The 24,004-nt window shown below is 32.7% G+C and overlaps 1 protein-coding gene across 1 annotated transcript; it reads right to left on the reverse strand.

Moving 5' to 3' along the window:
- Positions 1–8,965: 8,965 nt before the first annotated feature.
- Positions 8,966–10,895, reverse strand: LOC110659522 (myb-related protein 306). The gene is made up of 3 exons (XM_021817485.2): positions 10,484–10,895; positions 10,135–10,264; positions 8,966–9,919 (listed from the first exon to the last, which is right to left on the reverse strand). The coding sequence occupies exons 1-3, from the start codon at positions 10,614–10,616 to the stop codon at positions 9,181–9,183; spliced, it is 1,002 nt and encodes a 333-aa protein (XP_021673177.2). The 5' UTR covers positions 10,617–10,895; the 3' UTR covers positions 8,966–9,180.
- Positions 10,896–24,004: the final 13,109 nt, after the last annotated feature.

Here is a 24,004-nt window from a genome sequence, read left to right on the forward strand (position 1 = left end):
CTCAACACAGGTCCCAATGCATTCTGTACACATTTTATCAATCTCTTATCTGTCAGCTGCAGTTCCACTCCTGTTTATTTGTAAGTGTCCAAAAATCGATATGCATCATCTGCAGTGTCATAAATTCTAGGCATCAGCTTCTTAAAATTAATTATTTACTTACATGGTTTGGCTCTTTGAACTGTGGGCTGTTGTTGTGGAGAGTGAACTATACACTAGGCCATCATATTTATGGTCCTCTTCAGACCTGCCAAAGTGGCTGCCATCAGATCCATAGGACCCTAGGCCATATATAACTGTTCTTGAGGTTGTGGTTGTTTTTCTCCTGAGCAACCCTAGATCTCCTATCATGCCTTCTTGGGGCGAGTGCCTCACTTTGTGCTGATATCTCATTTGGCACTTCCGATTCTGGTGTCGTAACAGCTCTCCTACCTTTATGCATTTTTTCTTAAATTCAGCAATATTAGCTCACAAAACCAAAACAAAATACTATACATATCTACAAATTTATAAACACACACACATAGGTGCACAAGGCACAAAGTAGATTTAAGGATAACAAAACAAGAACAAACATAGATCCTATTCTTCGCATGTAACCTCCTAACAAGACTCTTCTTCAAATCCTAGATGCACCATTTCCCATGAATCTGGAGCCTAAGCTTTGATACTAACTTTGTCACGACCCAAATTCTGGGTTGGACCGACACTAGGACTTGGGTCAGTATAAGGCTCCCAAAGCTTATAGTAAGCTTAACTATTCGTAGTCCAACTATAAGCCCATAATTATAGTTCAATCTCAAAAAAATAAATAGATAGAGTCCGACCATAAATTGGATTGTCCAATAGGGAGTTTTTAGCTCATCCGACTTGTAAACATAATATATCCAAATCTGAGGAGCTCAGCCCACCCTCACAGCCCTCAAACAAATAAATATAATCCAATGGAAGTTCAGCTCCCCATTCAAGTACAATCACATAATAAATCTTGCAACACCAAGCTGAATAAGTTATTTCAATTCCAGAAAAGTCTAATACACTACTTGTCACACCTTACCCCTCTGTAATGCATCACATGATCCCGTAGAATACCTAATGAACTACCGCACTTCACCTACCGATAACTCATTAAGTACCCTACAAGGGATTTTAAAACTATTTTCCTATTTTTGATAAGTGGTGAGCATTTCTAATAAGTGTTTAAAACATTTAGTTGAAATTAAAACTAATTAATATTTTTGGCCATTTTAGTTTTCCGCAAATTTTATAAAAATTTTGACAGAGTTTCCTCTGTATTTTGAGAAAACCGTTCTTCGAATACCTGTAAAAAGCACTTCTAAAAGTTTTTCTCAACCACTACTTCAGTTTCACAATCAAACTCAATCAATTTCTCAAGATTCACAAGTTCAATAATTCTCAAAAATCACAATCAATATCATTCATATTTCATTAAAAACAAAACAATTTGTACACAACCTTACAAATTTATATCAAAAGAAACACAAACTAAACTTTATTACAAACTTCATACAAATTTGTGTACAAGCGCTCAAGACCCATTTTTACATGTCCATACATTTATGTGCAATATATACATCAAAAGAAGTATTTACTGCTATGGTATAAATTATACCCAAGGCTTCAAGTGATGACTTCACACACCTCAAGACTCGACGCTGCTTCTCTAGTCTCAGATTCATGACAAGAATAAAAGCTATCACGAGTACTAGGACTCAGTGGTGCACAATATACTAAAATAATCTTTATGCAAAACTTAAAGCACATTCATTCAAAAATTTGGCTAAACATGAAAATTAAATACAATCATGCATTGTGAGATTTTACATGTAAACCAAGTTCATTTCAAAGTATCAAAACACATTTCATAAAACCCACAGTTAGATCACGCCATTCGAAACAAATAGAATCTCAATAGCCAGAGGCTAAAGAGAAATCACATGAATCTCAATAGCCAGAGGCTAAAGAGAAATCATATCACAAGGCTAGCTAGCTCAAATATATGGATATCCATTCACATCCTCTTCTACTGGCACACCTCAACACTTCTCCAGAGAAGGAATCAAAATTCGAAACTAATTACCCCCACTAGTCGTGCTAGTGAGGTGTTCAAATATATGGTCATGACACTGTGGTTTCAAAACTTATCTTAACAATTTGCTAAACATTGTCATTTCAAATATACACAATAACTTTCACAATTTAAATCAAACATCATAAAATGCTATAATCCAATATTTCACATTATTCAAAACATTATGCAAAAGATGATTATAAAAGTATATGTTGTGCACAAACCTCAAACGAGTCGCCTGTTGGCCTTGACTCGACTCCTCGGGTTCTGTCCCGGTATTCTTTTCCACTGAAACACGAAATTTTCCAATGTTTCAGTACTAAAACTTAAAATAAATCCAAAATAAACTTAACTTCACATTTACCTAGCTCTAACGTGTTAAATTCGACGTTCTCGAAATTTTGTGTTTCGGGTTACTATTCACTGCACTATTCAAGTCAAATTATTGACTTTCTAAGGCTTAATGGGTATGGGAACTCCAACTTCACCCACATACCACATTTTGGTCACCAAACTTGTTGGTTTTGGTCATTTGTTTAAAGCTTAGGTCATTTTGGCAAAATTGCCAATTTTCGGTTTTTGTTCTCCGAAGTTGCACTGTTTCATTGGTCGGTCTACTGTTGGAATTTGACAAAACTTCCTTCATAGAAAATGTTCCTTATTGTCTTAAGTGTATTCTCATTTTCAGATCACCTCAATCGGAGTTTTTTAGCTCAAGTTATGGCCAAAATAAGTTTACTGTTCACGTGTACTGTTCATACTGAGATTTTGGTGCTAGCAGATTTTTGGTCCAACTTTGGTTAATAATTTGATCAAGTTAAGTTCATAATTTGGTCTCACTTTCTTCATATGAAATGTTGTACTATGTCTTAGGTTTCCATCGGTTCAAGAATCGCCTAAATCCGAGTTTTCTAGAGAGAGTTATAGCCATCCAAACATTGCTGCTCAATGAAAATTCTGCAGAATCTCAGTACAGTAATTTAATTTTGCTCAATGATTTTGAAAGGGTTAATGGCCTAATTTGAGTTGGTGTTCTTCATGAAAGTTTTAGGTCTATATCATATCTAATTTCTGGTAAAATTTCAGGTCAATTTGACCTACCTAGCTCGAGTTATGACCAAATGAACAGTTACTGTTCATTTGGTCAGTTTAGTGCAGTGGCAGCCTGCTATCAACTCACTTTGGTCAATTGTTTCACCAAGTTTTGGTCAGTTTTTGGCCATGGTTCCTTAATGAAAATTGTGCTCTTTTATGTCTATTTTCATCTCCAATTGGTGGCATATCAATTGGACTTGTAAAATTTGAGTTTTGGTCCTTCAAAGTGGGTTTGGTCATGCTGCATTGACCTACGAATTTGATTTTTATTCCAACAATTCCCACACAACTTATTTGGTCATAATTGACCATTATTTCACTTCACAATAAGTCCAACATGCCATTTATGCATTTTTCCCAAAATTTGGTTCACAACCCTAGCATTTAAAACCCTAACTCATCAATTTCACTACTTTGTTGCAATTAATAACACTTAATGGTTTTAATACTAATCATTCAACCAAGAAAGGTTTCTAAACTCATTCAAATGTATCATATCCATGCAAATCATATTCCTCTCAAGCTGCCCAAAATTTCAGTTTAATTCTTCCCCCATATTTGTTTCATTTAAATCAAGTTCTAAGCTCACTTTCAACCATCACATGTGCATTTGAATGGATAAATGAAGAGTTTAGCATACTAACCTTAGGTGAACCTTAAATCTTCACTTTTTGTTCTTCTTCTTCCTTCTTCTTCTTGCTTTCTTCTTCTTCTTCTATACTCTTCAAGATGCAATAATGAAATTCATGTGGAGAATTTTAGGGAAAGCATGTTTAATTTAGGGTTTCAAAAGCTTGGTTAGACTTATCCATGGTGGAAGATGAAATAAGTGAGAGGGAAGAGTGAGTCACGTTTTTCCTTTTGAAGATGATGAATTTAATTTTTTTTTTCTTTTGTTTCTTTTATTTATTTTGCTATGGAAGACCATAAATATCAAATTTAATAAATATTTAATAAATTTGTTTATGACATCATTAATGATGTCATCAACTTTGACTTTTCCAACCTCTTTCCTTTTTTTTTTCTATTTATTTCTCTATTAGTTCTTTAATTTTATTCTCGATTCCGAAATTTTCTTTTCTCCGATTTTATTTGACAGTTAGGTCAGGAGTCAGCTCTCGGGGTCAATTGACCAAATTGCCCCTCGCCGGTTCATCCCGGTTTGCAAATAATCCAATATTTCTTCCGGCTCCCTGACCTTATTATTTGACTGGCTTAACAGTTTTTTTTCGTGGTTTTCTCTTTTCCACTGTGTTCATAAGGGTCCTAAGGACCGCAGCGTCACTTTTTACGGTTCGAAATTTGAGTTTAGAATGACTTCGCAGTCATTCCCGAGGAGGTCACTCATCGCTGTGACTCTCGGCTCGTTTAACCTCTTATGTTCTGTTTTTCTTATTTATAGTTAACTAATTAAACATTACTAATTATTTATGTTTATGGCTTCTCAAATTGTCTTAAGTGTGGCCCTAATCCCATTAATTGTCCGGACCGACACCGGTCACTGGAACAGTGAAATATACCAGGCTATACAACGGGGGTGTTACACTACTAGTACATGCGGAGTTCTAAAATATAAAATAAGGAAATAAAAACACAATAAAACTGCTATTGGTAAACTTGCGAGAAAGAAAACAGGTTAATCTCAAAAAGCCCTCCTGTCACCTGGGGAAAAATAGTTGAACAGAAATAAGCATTCGACTCATAGAATAAGATATTGATTTTAAATATAATAAAATATTATAAGTTACACAAAAAATAATTATTTAAAATTTCAGGGTGTTACATATTTGAATTCTTTTCATGCAAATTATTTAAGAACAAATTAATAAATTCATATTTGTTAGGAGATTTTAAACTTCAACAAAGTGTTTAGTATTTTATGAAACTTAATTTTTGAAGCACTTGTATCAAATAATTTATTGTTGTTGCTTATAAAAATAAAGTATATGTACATTAAAAACTAAATTATTGTGCAATTTTCTGTTTTTAATTCAAGAATTTCAATTTTGATGGTTTATATTAAATTTCAGAAAGTGAGTGAGATTTTATCTAATTAATTAAATTGATTAAAATTTAAATTAAAAAAAATATTTTATTCATTAAAATAAAAGTTATTAAAAATTATAAATTTATTTAGATTAAAGAATATATTTTATTTAAATCAGGTAGGCCAAAAAATAAATATTAAATATAGCTATTCAATTTAAAATGCTAATTTTAATATTTGTTTAGTTAATTCTATAACCAAGAATATTTATCGATTTACGAATTATTATATTATAGATTACATTTTGTGAATAGTTATACGTTAATTATACAATTAAATATTGCTAGCTGAAAATTTAATTAATTTTTAATAAAATAAAAATTATAATAGTTATGAATGCAGTAGACAATAGTATAAGAAATTAATATTTGTCAAATCTATTATTTTAAAAGAAATAAAAAAATTAAATTAAATTATTGTCTAAATCTTTATGATGGTAGGTTATTTCAATAAAATATTAATAAACTAATTTGCTATGGAAATAAAAAAATAATACTAATTTTTAAATAAATTATAAAGTTACTGTTGATAACATATTTATATAGTAAAATTAGTTTAAATGAGTGTAGAAAATGTTTCAACTTGCATAGATTGAAGGCTGATTTTATTCGGATTAAGTTTGATAAAATATTGTCCTCTTTGTTATCTAATATAACTTTTTATTAGTATTTAAATATTTTCCCAATTATATTTCAAAAAAAAAATCCTAATTAGATTAAAAACTACTTATAATATACCTATTAAATTAAAAGGAAAAAACTTGAATTACTTTAAATACACAATTTATAAGGATTTCTTTAGTCTCTTTAAATATTGTGTAAAAATTAGCATGTCTTGAAACTTAAATTGACATATAAGTATAAGAATTTTATAATATTATAATTTTGATTGTATATGAATTATATAAAGATAATTAATTAGAGATAAAATTTTTATGTAAGTACATTAACTTTTTTTTTTATAATTTAATAATTATAATAAGATTTCTCATACATGTGAAATTATTTTTAGAATAGAATTTCTTATACGATTAAAATTTTATTTTATATTATTGATATTAATTAATATTTATAAAGATATTAGTATATTAATTTTAAAATATTAAAACTTATATAAATTTATTTTCATTCAGCAATATTTGACATAAAATGATCAAATTATATTTCTCGATTTCAATTTTAATCACTCTAAGTTATTTCATTATGCATTTAAGATTCATCTTATATAAATTAAAATAATATTTATTTCTGTTATATTTCATCACGTTTAATGCATGCTTGAATCTAAATGGTTTTTTTTTTCTATTTCTAAAATTGAAAATATGTTTTTATATACATTTATAGCATCTAAATTAAAAGAGAAAAATAATAAAATAATATATATGAAATATTATAAAATTAATTATTAAAAGTACAAATAAATAACCAACTAATTAATTTGGTGAAGTTGAAGGCTTAAGGTAATAAGAACACAAGAGATTTAAGATTTTATTTAATTTAGAATATTTTTCCAGTTAAATTAGGATTAAATTGTGTTTTTAGTTTTTTTTTTTAAAGCCTTGATTGAAGATTATTTATAGAATTTTTGAATTCATATTTTAACGTTGGTATTTTAAAATTTGTGGCTTAGTTAAATTAATTTATAAATCTATATTTATACCTATCTATAATTGCAGTGTCAATAATGCTCTTCAAGATTTATATTGTTTATAGAAATATCAATAAAAACGTATCTAATTAAGGCTTGTCGGGTTTCCAAGAGCAAGCCCTTTATTTATATCCCCTACATCGAGAGGAATGTTGATAGGGTTTCGGCTTCTACTCTGGCACTGTCACTTTAGTTTTGTGGTCATTGACGTTGATAATTACCTGCAAGGGCGAGAAGGCATTAGAGATTTGACAAAAAGGAGAAGCGATGGTGGTAAGTTGGCGATTGAAGGGAGTGCCAACAAAACAATGATGATTGGAGAGTTTGTTAGAGTCCATATAAAAATTTTATGTGCATTAAATTGAAGTTAGGTGAGTTTTATATTATAAATTAAAATTTAAAAATAATATTATTATAATACTTTAAATTTAGAGGCGATGGGTGATATATTATTTAAAATATTTTTATAATATAAGCTATTAATAAGAATTTTGTAATTATATTTTTTTATTGAATCAAACTCGACCTGAATTATAATTACCATGAGCTGAAGTAGAACTTCTAGAATGAAAAATAGCATTAATTACAGTATGAAGGGGTGATGATCTGATATGCCCCATTAAACTGCAATAAACCACAAAGCCAGCTTTGAAACAATTATATATGCACTTCTCCGCGCGTAATTGCACTTAAATGATGTGTGGTGAGAAGAGGTTTCCTTTGAAAAGGGATGGATCTTGACTTTCTTGGCTGCCATTTTGCACAGATCCAAAGCCACTGTTATATGCATCAGATGCAAATTTAATAGAGTCTCTTGTATACTCTGAATTGGAGACAGGGGCTGCTTTTTCCTTTTCAGTTGCTATTTGATAATGGTATTCATGAGGGGCTTATGCTCCTTCCCATGCCTTTACAGTATGGATTTCTTATTTGCATGGCCATTATCAAATTAGGCCTGGCTACTTTTTCATATAATAAAAAAAAAGGGCATATCAGCAAATCCCTTCACATGTGCATTAAATACGAAGTCTGCAGGTTTTCAAGGTAATATTCCCCCCTCTGAAATTCTTCCATCAACTGTTTACAAAGGAAAAAAAAAAAACTATGAGAGCGATTGGTCACGGAGTTGATTCCTTTGGTTGATTAATTTCTATTTGGTTGGTGTACATTGTAGTATTTTACAATACCACAAAGTTACACAAAATAAATTACGATTGAGTTGGCTAAGAGAAGATTTTCTTTTTTGAAATTAATATATATATATATATATATATTTTCATGTAAATTTATCATACAAGATAACTTATTTTAATTTCTTTCAATTAAATCATTTATAATTTATTTCAATTAAATCATTTATAATTTATTTCGTACTACTTATTGCCTAACAGAATTAGTAGTATTTTTTTTAAAAAAAAAAAAAATAGTTTTGTTGAGTACTTATGTCTCATTAACTTGAAATTGAAAAGCCTCTCCGCCCAAATTATTGTAGCACCACTGTAAGCTCTACTTCGATTAGTTTTGCAATTATGTAAGGATTTATGGTGGTTGACTTTCTTCCTTTTCTTGGCAAGTTGGCATGCGCAAGTTCACAAGAAAGCAGGTCATCCTTTAATTCTTCATCACATCCAATAAATAAAAGCTAGTGCATGTCCTCTAATAATAATAATAATAATAATAATAATAATAATAATAATAATAATAATAATAATTATTATTATTATTATTATTATTATTATTATTATTATTATTATTATTTATTAAGGTGTTTGTCTCTGCACTTTTTTTCCATGAAAAAATCTTGGAGCTGCACAGGCTATTAGCGAAACCAACCTAAATGATCCAGTTTTGCAAAATTCTCAGATAATTAACATAGGAGACAAATGGTTGAGTAGAAACAGTACTTGTTAATTATTAGGTTGATAATAGGCTTATTTTATGATTAATTCCATTTCAAGAACGTACAAATAAAATGGACCATTTGTTTTACCCGAAGGAATTTATTCTTAGTAGAAAAACATATTGATCACATAATAAATTGAGATTTACACCTTCTGTATTCTAGCACTAAAGAGATGACAACCTTTCACTGCTAACAAGGCCACTGAAATTGTATCACTTGAAGGTTGAAAGACCTAGAGCACAATAAAAGTCACTACTACAAGGTTTTCAAAATATGCGCAAAAACAAATTAAGAATCCCTTTAGGAAAAAAAAAAATAGTGGCATAATTAGTCTAATTAAATCAAATTAAAGAGTCCCCATAAGCTAACTAGCCCCAAACACAAGATTCCATATATCTAGAAAAGATTATTTTCATCTAGTGTGACTTCACCAAGATAATTCTTCCCTTGAAGAGCTCCTTCATCCAATAGCCATTTCTCAAGCAATGAGAGTGGAGGCATTTGGTCACTAGAATATGGTTTGCTTTCATCTTGGAAAAGACTAGCCTCATCAGTTGACATGGTATGAGAAAAATCTGAATTTGAAGAATCAAGAGACTCAAAACCAAAGAGCGATTCAAACGCTTGTGCTAATTCAATCCCATTTTTGTCACCTTTACTTGGACCAGTCCCTTCACTACAAATAGAATCAGTCGTTCCAGCAATGTTGTTGAAAGAATTCTGAGTAGCTGCTGATGAGTTTGTTTGGGCTTGCTTCTTAGGTCCATTTCTCATCCACCCTTTAAGCAACTTTGCGATATTTTCAGTGCTTGATGCATAATTTGATGCTGGTCTTGCAAAAAAATGGCCTCCACTAGAGTGTTTCAACTCAGTGAATAAGCTGCTTTTCTTCTCTGGGGAAAGTGCCTCATATAGAGCTTGTCTGGCTGTGTGGATATCAGTTTGAAGCCTTCTCTCCCATTGACCTCTAGAGATTGGCTTTGATACTGTTGATGATGATGATAATTCATTCTTAGAGTCACCTTCATGTCCTGTAGTTCGGAGCTTTTTGAGCTTCTTCTTCAAACGGGTATTCCAATAGTTTTTAATATCATTATCTGTTCTCTCTGGAAGGTATGAAGCTATGGCTGCCCATCTGCAACACAATTAATTAAATGCTTCCCCATTAATTACTTTTCAGAAACCAAATCAATCCAACCCAAAATAGATTATAGTACTTAAGTCATTTCAAGATCACCAAAATAATAGTTCAATTACATAATCTACGGTTAGGATTGGATAATAAAGGCAGTAAAGATATGATTAAAGCAACTAAAATAGATAAAGGTACATTGATACATTGACATTTACCTGTTTCCTAAAAGGGCTTGGAGGTGTATTATCATCTTCTCCTCATGATCAGTAAAATTACCACGTTTGATTCCCGGCCTGAGGTAATTAGTCCATCTAAGCCTGCAACTCTTACTGCATCTAAGCAACCCTGTAAAGCCCCACAGAGAAACACAAAATTAATTAGAGATCATCAAAACCTAGCTAGCTAATAGGCCATTTCAAGAGCAACAATATATACTAACAAAATAGAACCATGATTCTCTAATTGCGTTTCCTAATGATCAAGAAACCAAATCAGCATAAAGAAAAAGGGAAGACGGTTGACAGTTGTTAGCCACAAAAAAGAAGAGGCAGATTTAAAATTAACCTGTGTTAGTGGGCACAGCTCTCCAATTCCCAGGACCATGTTCTTGAATGTATGATACCAACATGATATCTTCTTCAGGAGTCCATGGACCTTTCTTCACTCCAAGCTTATCGCAGCAAGGTAGTCTACCCATAATCACTCTCTTTTTCCCTCTACTGATGAGCTAGATTTCTTTCAAAGCCTTTCAAATTAGAGTCTTTTCTCTTCTTTAATTTTTTTTTTTTCTCCTCTCTCTTAAACTGCTTTATCTTTTTCTAAAGATAGGAGAGTCATCTAAGGCCGAGGTCGCTAGAAGCTGCCGGACCTGGCCTGCATATATAGAAAAAAAGTCCCTAAAGAGAGAGAGAGGAGCTGACCTAAAAGATGCAATAAGGGATACCCAAGTGTGTCAAAAGATAACAGTAAATGCATTTATTCATGGGGCAACCTAAAGTCAGCTGTGCCAATACCTCTTCTGCCTCACAAAACCGCAGGGCATTCAATGTGGGTTTGCACAGGAAATTAAAAAACCTCCCAAAAAAATCCAAAAATTATTTGCATTCGATTTTTTTCCTAACTTTTATGTAAAAAATGTAAATATAAGGGAAGGTTCTGAGTTGAGCTGCTGTGTCAAAAAGCAAATAAAACCGCCTTCCATTGATCACTATTACTCGAAGTAGTCTCTTTCTGATGAAAGAAAGAGACTCATGGCTTGCCTTGACCAAAGAGATTCCTGCTGGACACGTAAATGAATGATAGATTTATGGGTAGATTTTCTCTTGTGGTTTTTCTGTTAACGCATTAATGTTTGTATGTGATCATGGTTTTATGCTGAGCAGAAAGGGGAAAAAAAATCTATGGGTAGATTAGTGATCTGCAATAACACTTTTGTTGACCCTTCTTGCTTTTCCAATAATCCTCTTTATTGATCATTCAAACAAAAGCAAGAATTAATTTCTTAATTAATGTGTGTAGGTTTGGGCTATTTCACAATATTAGTGGTTAGCTATTTGCCGTCAACGGTAATTAGCTATTTATATAACAGTTTAAATTTTAAGCATTTAATAAAAAATAATTATTATATTAATCTATTAAATATAAAATAGTAATATCTGTTGAACTTAATTAAAATGTTCATTCAATGTAGAAGTAATTTTTTATGAACCACCTTCTTAACCTTTAAAACTATGTTACCAAACAGTATAAATACGAAAGGCAGTATTTTGACTAAAACCATCCTTAATAATATTAAAAGCATCCTAAAAATTATAAATACATTAATTCTACTTTTAAATATTAGATTAATACATTTTATTTTTGATATTTTTAATTACAATGCAGGGATGACAACAACAAGATTATTTTTTTTTTTCGGATTTGATGGAGTCATATTAATATAGATTCAAATGGTATAAAATCAAAATTTAAAATTTAGTAAATAATACTTTTGTTGGATTCAGATTATGTATCTAAATCTGTTTATATAAATAAAAATTAAATATAATATATATTTTATAATAATATTTATAATTTTTTAATATTATATTTAAATAAATAAATTTAAATATTTTATAAGATTATTATTTATTAAAATTTAATTGATTAATAAAAATATTTTTATATAATTTATTAATTAAAAATATATAAAACTGAACAAATTTGATAATATTAAATTTGAGAGGCATAGATAGTTCATTGGAATTATTAATCAAATTCAAATTCTGTGATTTTTTGTGGATGTTTTATTGTTGCCATTCCTCATTAAGGATATTCCCAAATCAATTTATGTACATTAAAAATTAAATATTCTTTTGAAACGATATGCAGATATTTTTCATATTAATTTCATTTATGTAAAATATTTAAATAATTCTAAAATATCAAGAACTCTTGGAATATATATTGATAATACACGAACAACTTATTTTTTTTAGTTGGGGATGTGTTTAGTAGAAGGTTAAAAGTTTAAGAGTTAAATATTACTTTGGTAAGTTTTAATTTTTAAAAACAGTAATTATTAATTTAAATCTCTCAAGATTAATATTTAATTCCTCAAAAAAAGCATAAATATTAATGAGGTGAAAAGTTAATCTCTTTAAATATTCAAATAATATTAATGAAAAATTAAAATTTACAAGAGTAATAATTACTTCTTATTAATTTTATACCAAACATCACCTAATAAATAAGTAATATACTTTTTAATCACTGAATCAAATCAAGTTAAATAACTTATTAATTAGGTTGAATAGAGGTACATAACTATGCAATCAAAAGAATTAATGACCATGTGTTAGATTATAGTCCTACTCGAATGCAAGTGTTGTATAATTGCTTGGATGAATAAATTATATCATGAATTTATTATATTGTTGGTACAAATTAAGACTATTCGTAGTGTAACATTAATTGGGTGATGGTCATAGTCATGCTGGTCCAAGATGCTGATTTTGATTTGAGATCATTTTTAACAATATTAGAAAGAAAAATAAAATTAATTAAACTAAAAGATAAGACATTTCAACATGTTACTTCAATGAGCTTTCAATTTTCCATTAAAACGAAAGAGAGTTTTCAGTCATTGGAGTATACAATACTTGAATGCATTATATATATATAGATGTAATTATAATAATAATTTAAACATTTATATGTTTGCTCTATCTGATTTTGAATTGTTTTTGGTATAATAGGTCAAATTTCAAAAAATTAAGAAAAATTTATTTAAATTTTAAAATCAATTTGAACATGATGTTTCTTAGTTGACAGATACTTTTAGGCGGAGCTAGCTAGAGGCCAAGGGGGGGCATTGGGCCCCCTGAAATTTAAAAATTTTTTGAGGACTTAATAGTAATTTAAAAAAAAATTATTCTTACATTAAATTTTGATCAGTATAAGAATTTGAAAGTTTTAAAAATTTTAAGTGAGTTTAATAGTAATTTTATATAAAAAAATTCTAAATTTTCTATTAAAAGAATTATATAATAAAATACAAATCTTCAAACTAAAAAAAAATCTAAATCATTATTGTCACTTGGTCCTATACTTTTCATCAATTTCATTTCATTATTTTCTCATCTAATAAATTCACAATTACTAATTTTTATTCTTTAAAATTTAAATTATTGTATAATATCATTAAAAAAAAATCTAACATAATTTTCTCATATTTTTTCATCGATTTAAAACATTAGTAGCTTTTTTCTTATAATCTCATTACTATTTTAAATTTTTTCCTTGCTAAAATGTCTTCATACTCAAGTTAGAAAAAAGAAATTTCTTTCATAATATTAGAAGTTAAACCATGTTATTTATTTTATTTGATCTATAATTTTAATTGAATTTACTTTTTATAATTAAAAAATAAATAAATTTGAGATAAATTAGACAAATTTTTTAATATTAGGCCATCAATATATTTTAGTTTTAGCAATTCACAATATTAATTATTCATTACATTTTTAAATTAATAGTAATTTCATTTAATTTTTAATAAATTAATTTTTTTAAAAAAATTAAAGCGTTTATTTTTATTATTATATCTGTTAAATGTTTTTGTTTTATAGTTAAGAGATGGTTATCATTATTAATTAATCAATCTTTTTAATCAATACCTAAGTAAGTAATTTATTAATAAATCATGTATTTTAATTGAGCCTTCTAAGCCAAAAATGCTGGATCTGCATATACTTATATATATATATATATATATATATATATATATATATATATATATATATATATATATATATATATATATATACATATATCTTTTTTCTTTCCTTGTGCAGACCCTTCATTTTGTCTTTCCTTAACCTTTGAAACCCTAATCAGCTCATCTTTTTTCCTTCTACTACAGCAATCAATCACACATATAACAACTTGGGAAAAAAAATAATATTGTGCGCCAAAGAGATCGGAAGTGGGGAATTAGAGGGGTTGTGTAATTTGTGGATTACGAGTTCATTTGTAGATTATTTATGGAAGTGTTAAGATAGAGTTTGGTGAAAGGATAAAAAAAGGAAAAATTATGGTTTTAAGTATGCAATGACATTGCTCTTGATATCGTCCAAAATAAGTCCATAGCTGAGATATATATATTCACATGTGTTGTCCCTTGTCAGTCTAAACAAATACTAAAATGTTCGATTTGAGGTTTTATAGAATGACTATGACGCACAAAAGATCATAGGAACACCCAATCAATACAATTCATACGGTATCTCAATCTCTTGTAACCATAAGGAGATCAGCCACCCACCAATATTCAAGGCTAGTACTGAAAATCCTAGAGATAATCCTTCAATGGCTAACCCAAAAGAGCCACCCTCTCCACAGAGCCAAAATCAACACTTCGCACATAGGTCAAACACCTTAGCTCATATCATCATTAATAATCTCTCTCATTTAGCATCGTAGATCTATAAAAAAAAAATGCATTTAATAGAAATTATATACACTCCAACCTAGAGATGGAGAAGAAGCACTCTCTAAATTAAGGAAGGACCTTTCCTACTCGAAAGACAATAAAAAATAATAAAATCAATAAAATTTGAAAACTCCAAGTAAAAGAACCGAAAAGAAAATTCTCTCTTTAGAAACTAGAGAGACCTTTCTCTATATCATAAATTTCCCTTTGAAATTGTTGTTTGCATATATATGAATATTTGTCCATAGTGAGCAAAACAGAGTGTGAATACTAGCAAGATTTCTTCATTCTACAAAGTTTGTAAAGAAAATATGTTATTATCTCATCAATTTTATTAATGAAAATGATATTTTATCATATAGATATGTGTTATAGAAGACAAAGAAATGCCACAAAAAAACAAAGTGGAAACAAAGTGGCATTTATTAGCATTGGTAGACGTATTTACGGAAGAAGTAGAAAAACGAAGCGTGCGAAGTGCATGAAAGAGGAATAGAAATACACGGCAATGAATATGACTAGACATTTGCATGTGTACAAGGAGAGAATGAGAGGGGCCTCCTTAACGGGCTTGGACCCAACGTTGTTCTCATCCTTCAAATTTTCATGCGATTAAGGATGACATTTTAACCGTTGGATTATTATTATCATTATTTTCATTTAATTGTAATTACACTCGCCGTGCTCTCATATATGGGCTTTTGAGATTTCATAAATGCATCAATACAATCTAAAAATGCCTGGGCTGCCCTTTTTGTTTATAGTGGTCCATGCTATCTTTATTAGATGCCTTTATAAACAATTTGTTATGATTAAAACTAACTACCCACCCCCATTTTGTTAAGGTGTAGCTATGGCATCAAAAGCAATATATAGGTGATTTTTTATTACACATAATTTGTTGCCTCTCTCTCTCTCTCTCTCTCTCTCTCTCTCTCTCTATATATATATATATATATATATATATATATATATAAGTAAGGGGATGAGTAAAGAAAATTAAAAAGAAAAATCATTAATTCCTAATAAAAATTCAATAATTGGTACGCTAAGACTAGAGATGACAACGAGTAGGGTACCCGCGAAAATCACCATACCCGATCCCGAACCCGATTAATATTATCAAAACCCGAACTCGTTTTAAATCCGTTTAAAATTTATTCTCAACTACCCGAACCCGTCCCAAACCTGATTATTATTACCCGAAAAAAACTCGAACTCGTTTAATTTTCTATATTTTAATTAATATTTTGTATAAAAAATTATTTTATTTAATAATTAATATTTTAAAATTTTAATAATTTCATAAAATATTTAAATTCTATTTTATATAAAATAAAATGTATAAAAATTTATAAATATTATTATAAAAATATATATTTTATATTTTATTCAGTATTTATGTTAATAGGTTCAGGTAACGGATACCCAATATATAAAATCTAAACCCGCCATGGGTAATATTTTGTAAATCCGAACTCATCCCGAACTCGATTATATAATATACAAACCCGTTTTATTATAATTCGTTCAGATTGGGTACCCGTAAAAACCCAACCCATTGTCATCCCTAACCAAGACACATCATCATTCAGCTTTATGCGTAATGGCTGAATTTTTACCTTTGCATAGTAAAACTCATAACATTTTAACAATGTTATTTTGACGTATCAAATTTTTATTGTTTTTATCTGAAAACAAATAATAAATTAATGTTCAAATTAACTCCAGTTTAACCTTGAATTTTAGTGAGACTATGTTCTGTTTTAGTAATAACTTTTAAGGTAATGTTTAATATTTTGATCCTAATTAAAGCATACACTCACTCTCTTATATATGTTGTTTGATAGTATAATATTTATATTAATATTTAAAGATTGAGTAAATGGTTTATAAAAAGTTACCTTCCTAATTTTTAGAGGTTAAGGCAGTTTTTGACTAGTGTCAACGAGATGATATCACAATTTTTATATTTAACAACTAATCAAATAACTATTTTTATCAAATACTTCTGCTTTTAAGTCACTGTCGCAAGGGATTTTGCGGTCGCCTGAACGAACCCTCACCGAAGTGGGAAAGAATGAGGAGTCGCCACTTTAATTTTGAGGGAAATTAAAGAAAACCGTTTATGAAGATAAATTGAGATGAAACCACTTCTTGGCAGAGATTCTAGGTTCGGGGTCCGTAAACGGGTGGGAAAGGTGTTAGGCACCCCACCTCGTCCCTTAATTAGGGTAAGTAGATTTAATTTTGCATTAGTTAGGAGGGCTTGAATGGACATGTTAATCCTTTTGACTAAAGGAACATTTGATTTTTCACTAAATTTGGATCACCCAGATACATAAGTAAATGAGACAATCTTAGTGAGTTACTGTTGTATGTTAATTTTATTTGAAAGGAATATTTTATTAAAATTTAGTTTAAGAATCGGATAAGAACTCTTCTCCGAACTCTTTAATATTTGTTAAAATTCTGAGTTGAGACCGGATAAGAACTCTCCTCCGATCTCTATTTAATATTTATTAAAATTTTGAGTTGAGACCGGATAAGAACTCTCCTCCGATCTCTATTTAATATTTGTTAAAATTTTGAGTTGAGACCGGATAAGAACTCTCCTCCGATCTCTATTTAATATTTATTTTAAATTTTAGATTGAGAACCGGATAAGAGCTCTCTTCCGATCTCTATTCAATATTTATTAAAATTTTGAGTTGAGACCGGATAAGAACTCTCCTCCGATCTCTATTTAATATTTATTAAAATTTTGAGTTGAGACCGGATGAGAACTCTCTTTCGATCTCTATTAAGTATTTATTTTAAATTTTGTTTGAGGAACGGATAAAGACTCTCTTCCGACCTCTTCGAAATTTGGACACAGCCATATATCATAGGAGTCTAAGTTTAAGAGTTCTAGTATTTAAAGGTGCCAAAGGTCGAAATAAGACTTCTTTTAACTCGTTGGTACTTTGAGACTAAATAAGGGACGCTGGACTGAATTTTGCTGACCTCCCCTAAGATCACTTTACCAGTATCGTATCTGTACCCCTTTACTTATCTGAGTTTTGATTTTTTTATTCCGCCTTATGGCATTATGCCGGATCGCCTTCCATGTCAGCCTAGTGATTCAATTTTGCTATTTCCCTGACGTGTTATTTAGACCCTCTTTTTAAAGAGACACTTTAAACACAGTTACCTACATTTTGCCTAGCTACTTCTACGTAACTCGGGACTAGATGACTTGCGTTCAGAAATAATAAAGATTAACAAAAGTGTGGGTTAGCCAGCACGGGAGTAAACTAGAGCATATCTTTCCTTTGTATTTTTTTTAGCGTGACATGAACTTAAAGAAAACAACAGGCATAAGAAAAAGAACAAAGGAAATATGTGAAATGAGAACTAGACTTAATAAAATGACAATATTAACACTGACCTGTAGGGAGTTGAGTCTATTGAACTAACTACAGAATCACAAAAGTAGCAAGATTGCAGGTTGGCAGCCGGAGGACTATGGTTTGCCTCGAGATGAAGTATTCTTTGTTAAAATGTAAACAGGTCAAAATAACCAAGCTTGAGTGAAGTTGAGCTTAGCCAATATGAATGGAAATAGAGGATAACAAAGACAGAAAGTGAGAGTGCCACAGGATAATGAACGAACTGAAAATGAAAATTTTCAGTATTCAAGAATCCCTTTTGCAAGAAAACACTTCAGAAAACTAGTTTCAAAAGTTTTTTCTACGAAAACTCCAAAAATAGCAGAGTAACAAACTGAATTAAGTTTCAGAGTTATCCCACTATAGTTACTGCCTCTTCTCTGTATATTTTTTTTCGTCCCTTTGAACAGTTTTGAGCGGTATTTATAGGAATCGTGCTCCCCATGAAGGGTCGATTTATTTTGAGGGAGATGGAGGGTCTGGATTTTGAAGGACATGATCGGATGCTTGAGAATTAAAGAGAACCAAAATGAACGGCTGAGATTATTCTTCAGAATATTTGTCCTTTTCTTCTTTCAATCTGACGGTCGCAAATCCTCTTGTCCGGAGTGATCTGAGGGCTAAGAGAGAAAGGCGCTGGTCTTGTCGTCTCCTCTCTTGATCCAAGGGCTCCGGGTTCGTCCTTACAAGTGAAATCAACGGTGGAGATTAGGATGTACAGGACTGTCATGACATACCACGGCACTGTCGGCGTGCGAGCGATTCTTAGGCGTGCGGTGGAGATCTCGTCTGCCACGCTTTAACTACCTCGGCTCTGATTCTGACGACGGTTATTTGGGATTTGTCTTATTCTTTTTGCCTTCTGATCCCTCCCACGCTCCTATTTCGATCTCTCATGCTGACCTCCCATCTTCCAATCTCTATTATTCCGATCCCTAGAGATCTCCCAAATGATGTAATCCGATCTTTTGGAAATAAAAGTCAATTATCATCTTATTATTATTGCATTTATTATTTTCCGATCTCTGATGTGTTTATCCGATCTGGTTCCCAACTGAACAACCCTTAACTGATCCGCAATTCGAAACATTTATCTTAATATGCCGATCTCTAATTAGCCGTTCTCTTTATGGAATTTGAGAGACGTGTCAGAACAACTGGCGAATCCCATTAACCGATGCATTGCCTGGGACATCGTGAGCATTAAATGCTCGGACGAGTATAAATAGGGGTAGGGGTTAGCCAGTTTCTTACTTATGCTATTTTCTGTCTTTCGCAAGCAATTCCAAAACTCTCCCGATTTTCAAGCTCTTCCGACTCCGTTCAAGCTCCGGTAAGGGTTTTAATCCTTCTTTTAGCTTTAAGTTCTTTGTTTTCCTTAAAAATGAGCGGCGCCGAAGGTCAGAGAGCGGCAAGCCCACCTTCCGTCCATGTTTCATGGTCGTCTGATGAAGAAGAGGTGGTCGGGCCGAGAGCACAACCAGAACCTCCTAGGGTCTCCGTTCCAGCTCGGGGGCGAATCGCACCATCAAGGCATGCACCTTCTTCGGGGAGGGAGAATCTTCCTATGGACGAGCTGCCGTCGATCTTGCAAGAATCCGATCTGCAATCGTTTAGCCAGGAGTACAACATTGAGCCCGATTCATATGAACTTATCCGGTGTCACGGCGATCACCGAGCCGATCACTTCTTTGAAGAGAATGACATGGTGATGGTATACGAGGAACAGTTAAAGGCCGGTCTTCGGTTCCCTCTGGACGACTTCTTCAAGGAGGTCCTAAAATTTCACCGAGTGTGCATTGCCCAAATTCACCCTAACTCGTGGCGGATCTTGGTAGCCTTCCGAGGCCTGTGCCGAGCTAAGGGAATCAGACCTACGGCTAAGGTGTTCGCCGAACTGCACAGGCTAACTCGCCGAAAGGACGACGAGCACTGGTTCTTTCAGGCGAAGCCTCATTGTGGGCTCTTCACCGACCTGCCCTCCTCCCTTAAGAATTGGAAGAACCGCTTCTTCATTCTGAGGAGCAAAAATCCGACCTGCTTCGAGGACTTCCCCCGTAGCTGGTGGCACCAGGGGCCCTTGATTCCGAAGCGTATTACCCTGAACAAGGAGGAAAGCCTAATAGTGATGGAACTGAAGAATCAAGCTGCCACTCAAAAGTACTCCTGTTTAGATGCGGTGGCCGAAATTTGCATCATTGGACGATGGAGTTGAGCACGGGCGAAAGTCGCGGGCTTCCGCTCTCTGATCTTGGCATCGGTATTTTCTATTTCTCAGATCTTTGGACCTTAGCGATCTCACTGACCTCTTTTTTGTGCAGGTATGGCGGGTGGTGAAGGTTCTAGGAAGCGGAAGAAAGAAAGAGAGATTTCCCAGAAAATAAAGGAAATGAAGTGTTCGGCATTACTTCAAACACCCGACCATGAACCTGGGAGATACAAGGGGACCCGCCTCGACCTTCGGGACCGCCGATCGCAGAAGCTGTCCGATCTCCTCCTCGACGAGAAGAGCCGCCTCCACCTCCTCCAGTTGCTCCAAGCACAGAAGGGGGTCGTTCTCGACCTCCTGCGAGGCCCCCTTCTCGTGGCGCTCAAGTGCTGATTGCTTCCCTGGAGAACAACCGGACTGTTCGGGAGAACCCCAATTTTGCCAAAGTCTTGGGGTCCTCCATCTGCCTTTGGGAGGATCGGGACAGACTGTCTCCGGACAATCTTGACGACATCCTAACCCGATCCATGAGTCTGAACGTAGAGTGCTTGGTGAACCAAAGACATAGTCAGGAAAAGGCGCCGCACAGGTAAGGAGGTCGAGAAGAAGAGTCAAGAAGTGGCATCCCTCCGATCCCAACTCTCATCCGCTCAGGATTACATATCTCAAATTGAGGGGCGGATGAAGTACTATGAGGATAAGCTGGCCGAACAGACTCATGTTCTGGCTGAAAGGGATCATGCTCTTAGAGAATTCCAGGCGCTCCGGGCCAACGAAGCTGCTCAGGTCGCTCATCTTGCTGAGGAGCTTAAGGCAAAAGATGAAGAGATGGTGACAGGAATAGCCGGTGCTTATGTGAACGCTCACAAGGATCTCTTGGCCGAGCTCCAGAAGCGTTACCCAGATGAGGACTTCTCTTGGATGGCCGACCTGGCTCCCGAAGGCGAGGAGGAAAGCGAAGAGGAGGCCAAGGGTGAGAGAGAAAATAAGCAAAATGTAGATTAGGCTGGGGGTGATCCCCCAGCCGAATGACTTGTACAAATTTCTGAAATGAAATGAAGTGGAATGCCCTTTTTTGTTCGATGAATGGTTATGATCGGAAAATTTCTAAATTATTAAACACTTGATTGTCTGAGTATGTTGAAATAACTGAAGATGATTATTAACGTAAGTGTGAGAGATCGGAAAACACAATGAGCATGAGATCGGTAGGGAAGAAATGCTGAACGGGACTTGATTAAAATTGGAAATTTGACTTGAACACTTAAGATCGAAATCCTCATTAAACTGGACCAAAACCTTAGCTCTTAAACTTTTGAAAGGGAGGTCGGCAATAAAACTGGTAAGAAAAGATCTAGTGTCAGTTCACTTCGTTTATACTACAACGGGTCGGAGAGATCGGTGAGCGATTTAATAGATTGGTAAGGATTTGACTGATGTGAGGACTATTGATTCAATTCTTTGAGGAGAGATCGGAAATGTGACTGTCTATCAAAGAGGGATCGGAAATGAGATTAGCTGTCAAAAGGAGACTTAGTACTGGGGTCAGTTTCAAAGTTTTACTGATTTTGGGGATCGGCCGAAATATGGTGTCGACAGCTGCCCCTCTTTACATAATTTCTATTAAAGGGAAAATTTCCCTTGTAGGAATTATGTAAAGATTCAGACTCATATTTTGGACGATTAGGTGTTCGAAGTTAGGGAGCTAAAGCACACTTAAGTTGGTGACCTAAAAATTGGCAAGAGAAGTTGAACTAAAATCAACTTGGATCAATGAACCGGAGGTTGATAGCAGGAAATGTGAATTGCAGGTAATTAAAATCAACTTAGATCAAGGAACCAGAGGTTGATAACAGGAAATTTAAATTGCGGGAAATTAAAATCAACTTAGATCAAGGAACCCGAGGTTGATAGCGAGAAATTAAAATCAACTTAGATCAAGGAACCAGAGGTTGATAACAGGAAATTTAAATTGCGGGAAATTAAAATTAACTTAGATCAAGGAACCAGAGGTTGATAACAGGAAATTTAAATTGCAGGAAATTAAAATCAACTTAGATCAAGGAACCAGAGGTTGATAGCAGGAAATGTAAATTGCAGGAAATTAAAATCAACTTAGATCGATGAACCAGAGGTTGATAGCAGGAAATTTAAATTGCAGGAAATTAAAATCAACTTAGATCGAGGAACCAGAGGTTGATAACAGGAAACTTAAATTGCAGGAAATTAAAATCAACTTAGATCAAGGAACCAGAGGTTGATAACAGGAAATTTAAATTGCGGGAAATTAAAATCAACTTAGATCAAGGAACCAGAGGTTGATAACAGGAAATTTAAATTGCGGGAAATTAAAATCAAATTAGATCAAGGAACCAGAGGTTGATAACAGGAAATGTAAATTGCTGGAAACTAAAATCAACTTAGATCAAGGAACCAGAGGTTGATAACAGGAAATTTAAATTGCAGGAAATTAAAATCAACTTAGATCAAGGAACCAGAGGTTGATAACAGGAAATTTAAATTGCAGGAAATTAAAATCAACTTAGATCAAGGAACCAGAGGTTGATAACAGGAAATGTAAATTGCTGGAAATTAAAATCAACTTAGATCAAGGAACCAGAGGTTGATAGCAGGAAATTTAAATTGCAGGAAATTAAAATCAACTTGGATCAAGGAACCAGAGGTTGATAACAGGAAATGTAAATTGTTGGAAATTAAAATCAACTTAGATCAAGGAACCAGAGGTTGATAGCAGGAAATTTAAATTGCAGGAAATTAAAATCAACTTGGATCAAGGAACCAGAGGTTGATAACAGGAAATGTAAATTGTTGGAAATTAAAATCAACTTAGATCAAGGAACCAGAGGTTGATAGCCGGAAATTTAAATTGCAGGAAATTAAAATCAACTTAGATCAAGGAACCAGAGGTTGATAACAGGAAATTTAAATTGCAGGAAATTAAAATCAACTTAGATCAAGGAACCAGAGGTTGATAACAGGAAATTTAAATTGCACTTACAAAGCAAGCCTAATCTGGACACAAGAAGTTCTTCCCCAATGAAGTGTACTTAACAGAATCCCGAAGGCCGATGATGAATGGAGGACGAGTCGCAATACTTGACCTATGGCCTCATTTCTTCAAATGCCCCATTTCTGTTTTTTGACTTTCTCCCGAAAAGCACCCTTGCGGGTTTTCACTTCCCCTTCGTCTATATGACTAGAAGCGCCCTTCCAGGTTTTCACCTCTATTTTTTTTTTTTTTTAGGTTATTCCCTGCAAATCTCATAGTAAAGTACGTGAGGTTATCAATTGTCAAATCTTAATCTTATGGCAAAAATTTTAACTGATTTAAATAGCGCATTAAATAACGAGATTGCAGAGAGATAAATATAAGGGAAAGATAGAAACATGGGGAATGAAGTGTGATTTTATTACGGTTTTAATAAAAACAAAGAAGAAGTTTCAAAGAAGAA

This window comes from Hevea brasiliensis, chromosome 9 (assembly GCF_030052815.1).
Source record: "Hevea brasiliensis isolate MT/VB/25A 57/8 chromosome 9, ASM3005281v1, whole genome shotgun sequence".
Taxonomy (NCBI): domain Eukaryota; kingdom Viridiplantae; phylum Streptophyta; class Magnoliopsida; order Malpighiales; family Euphorbiaceae; genus Hevea; species Hevea brasiliensis.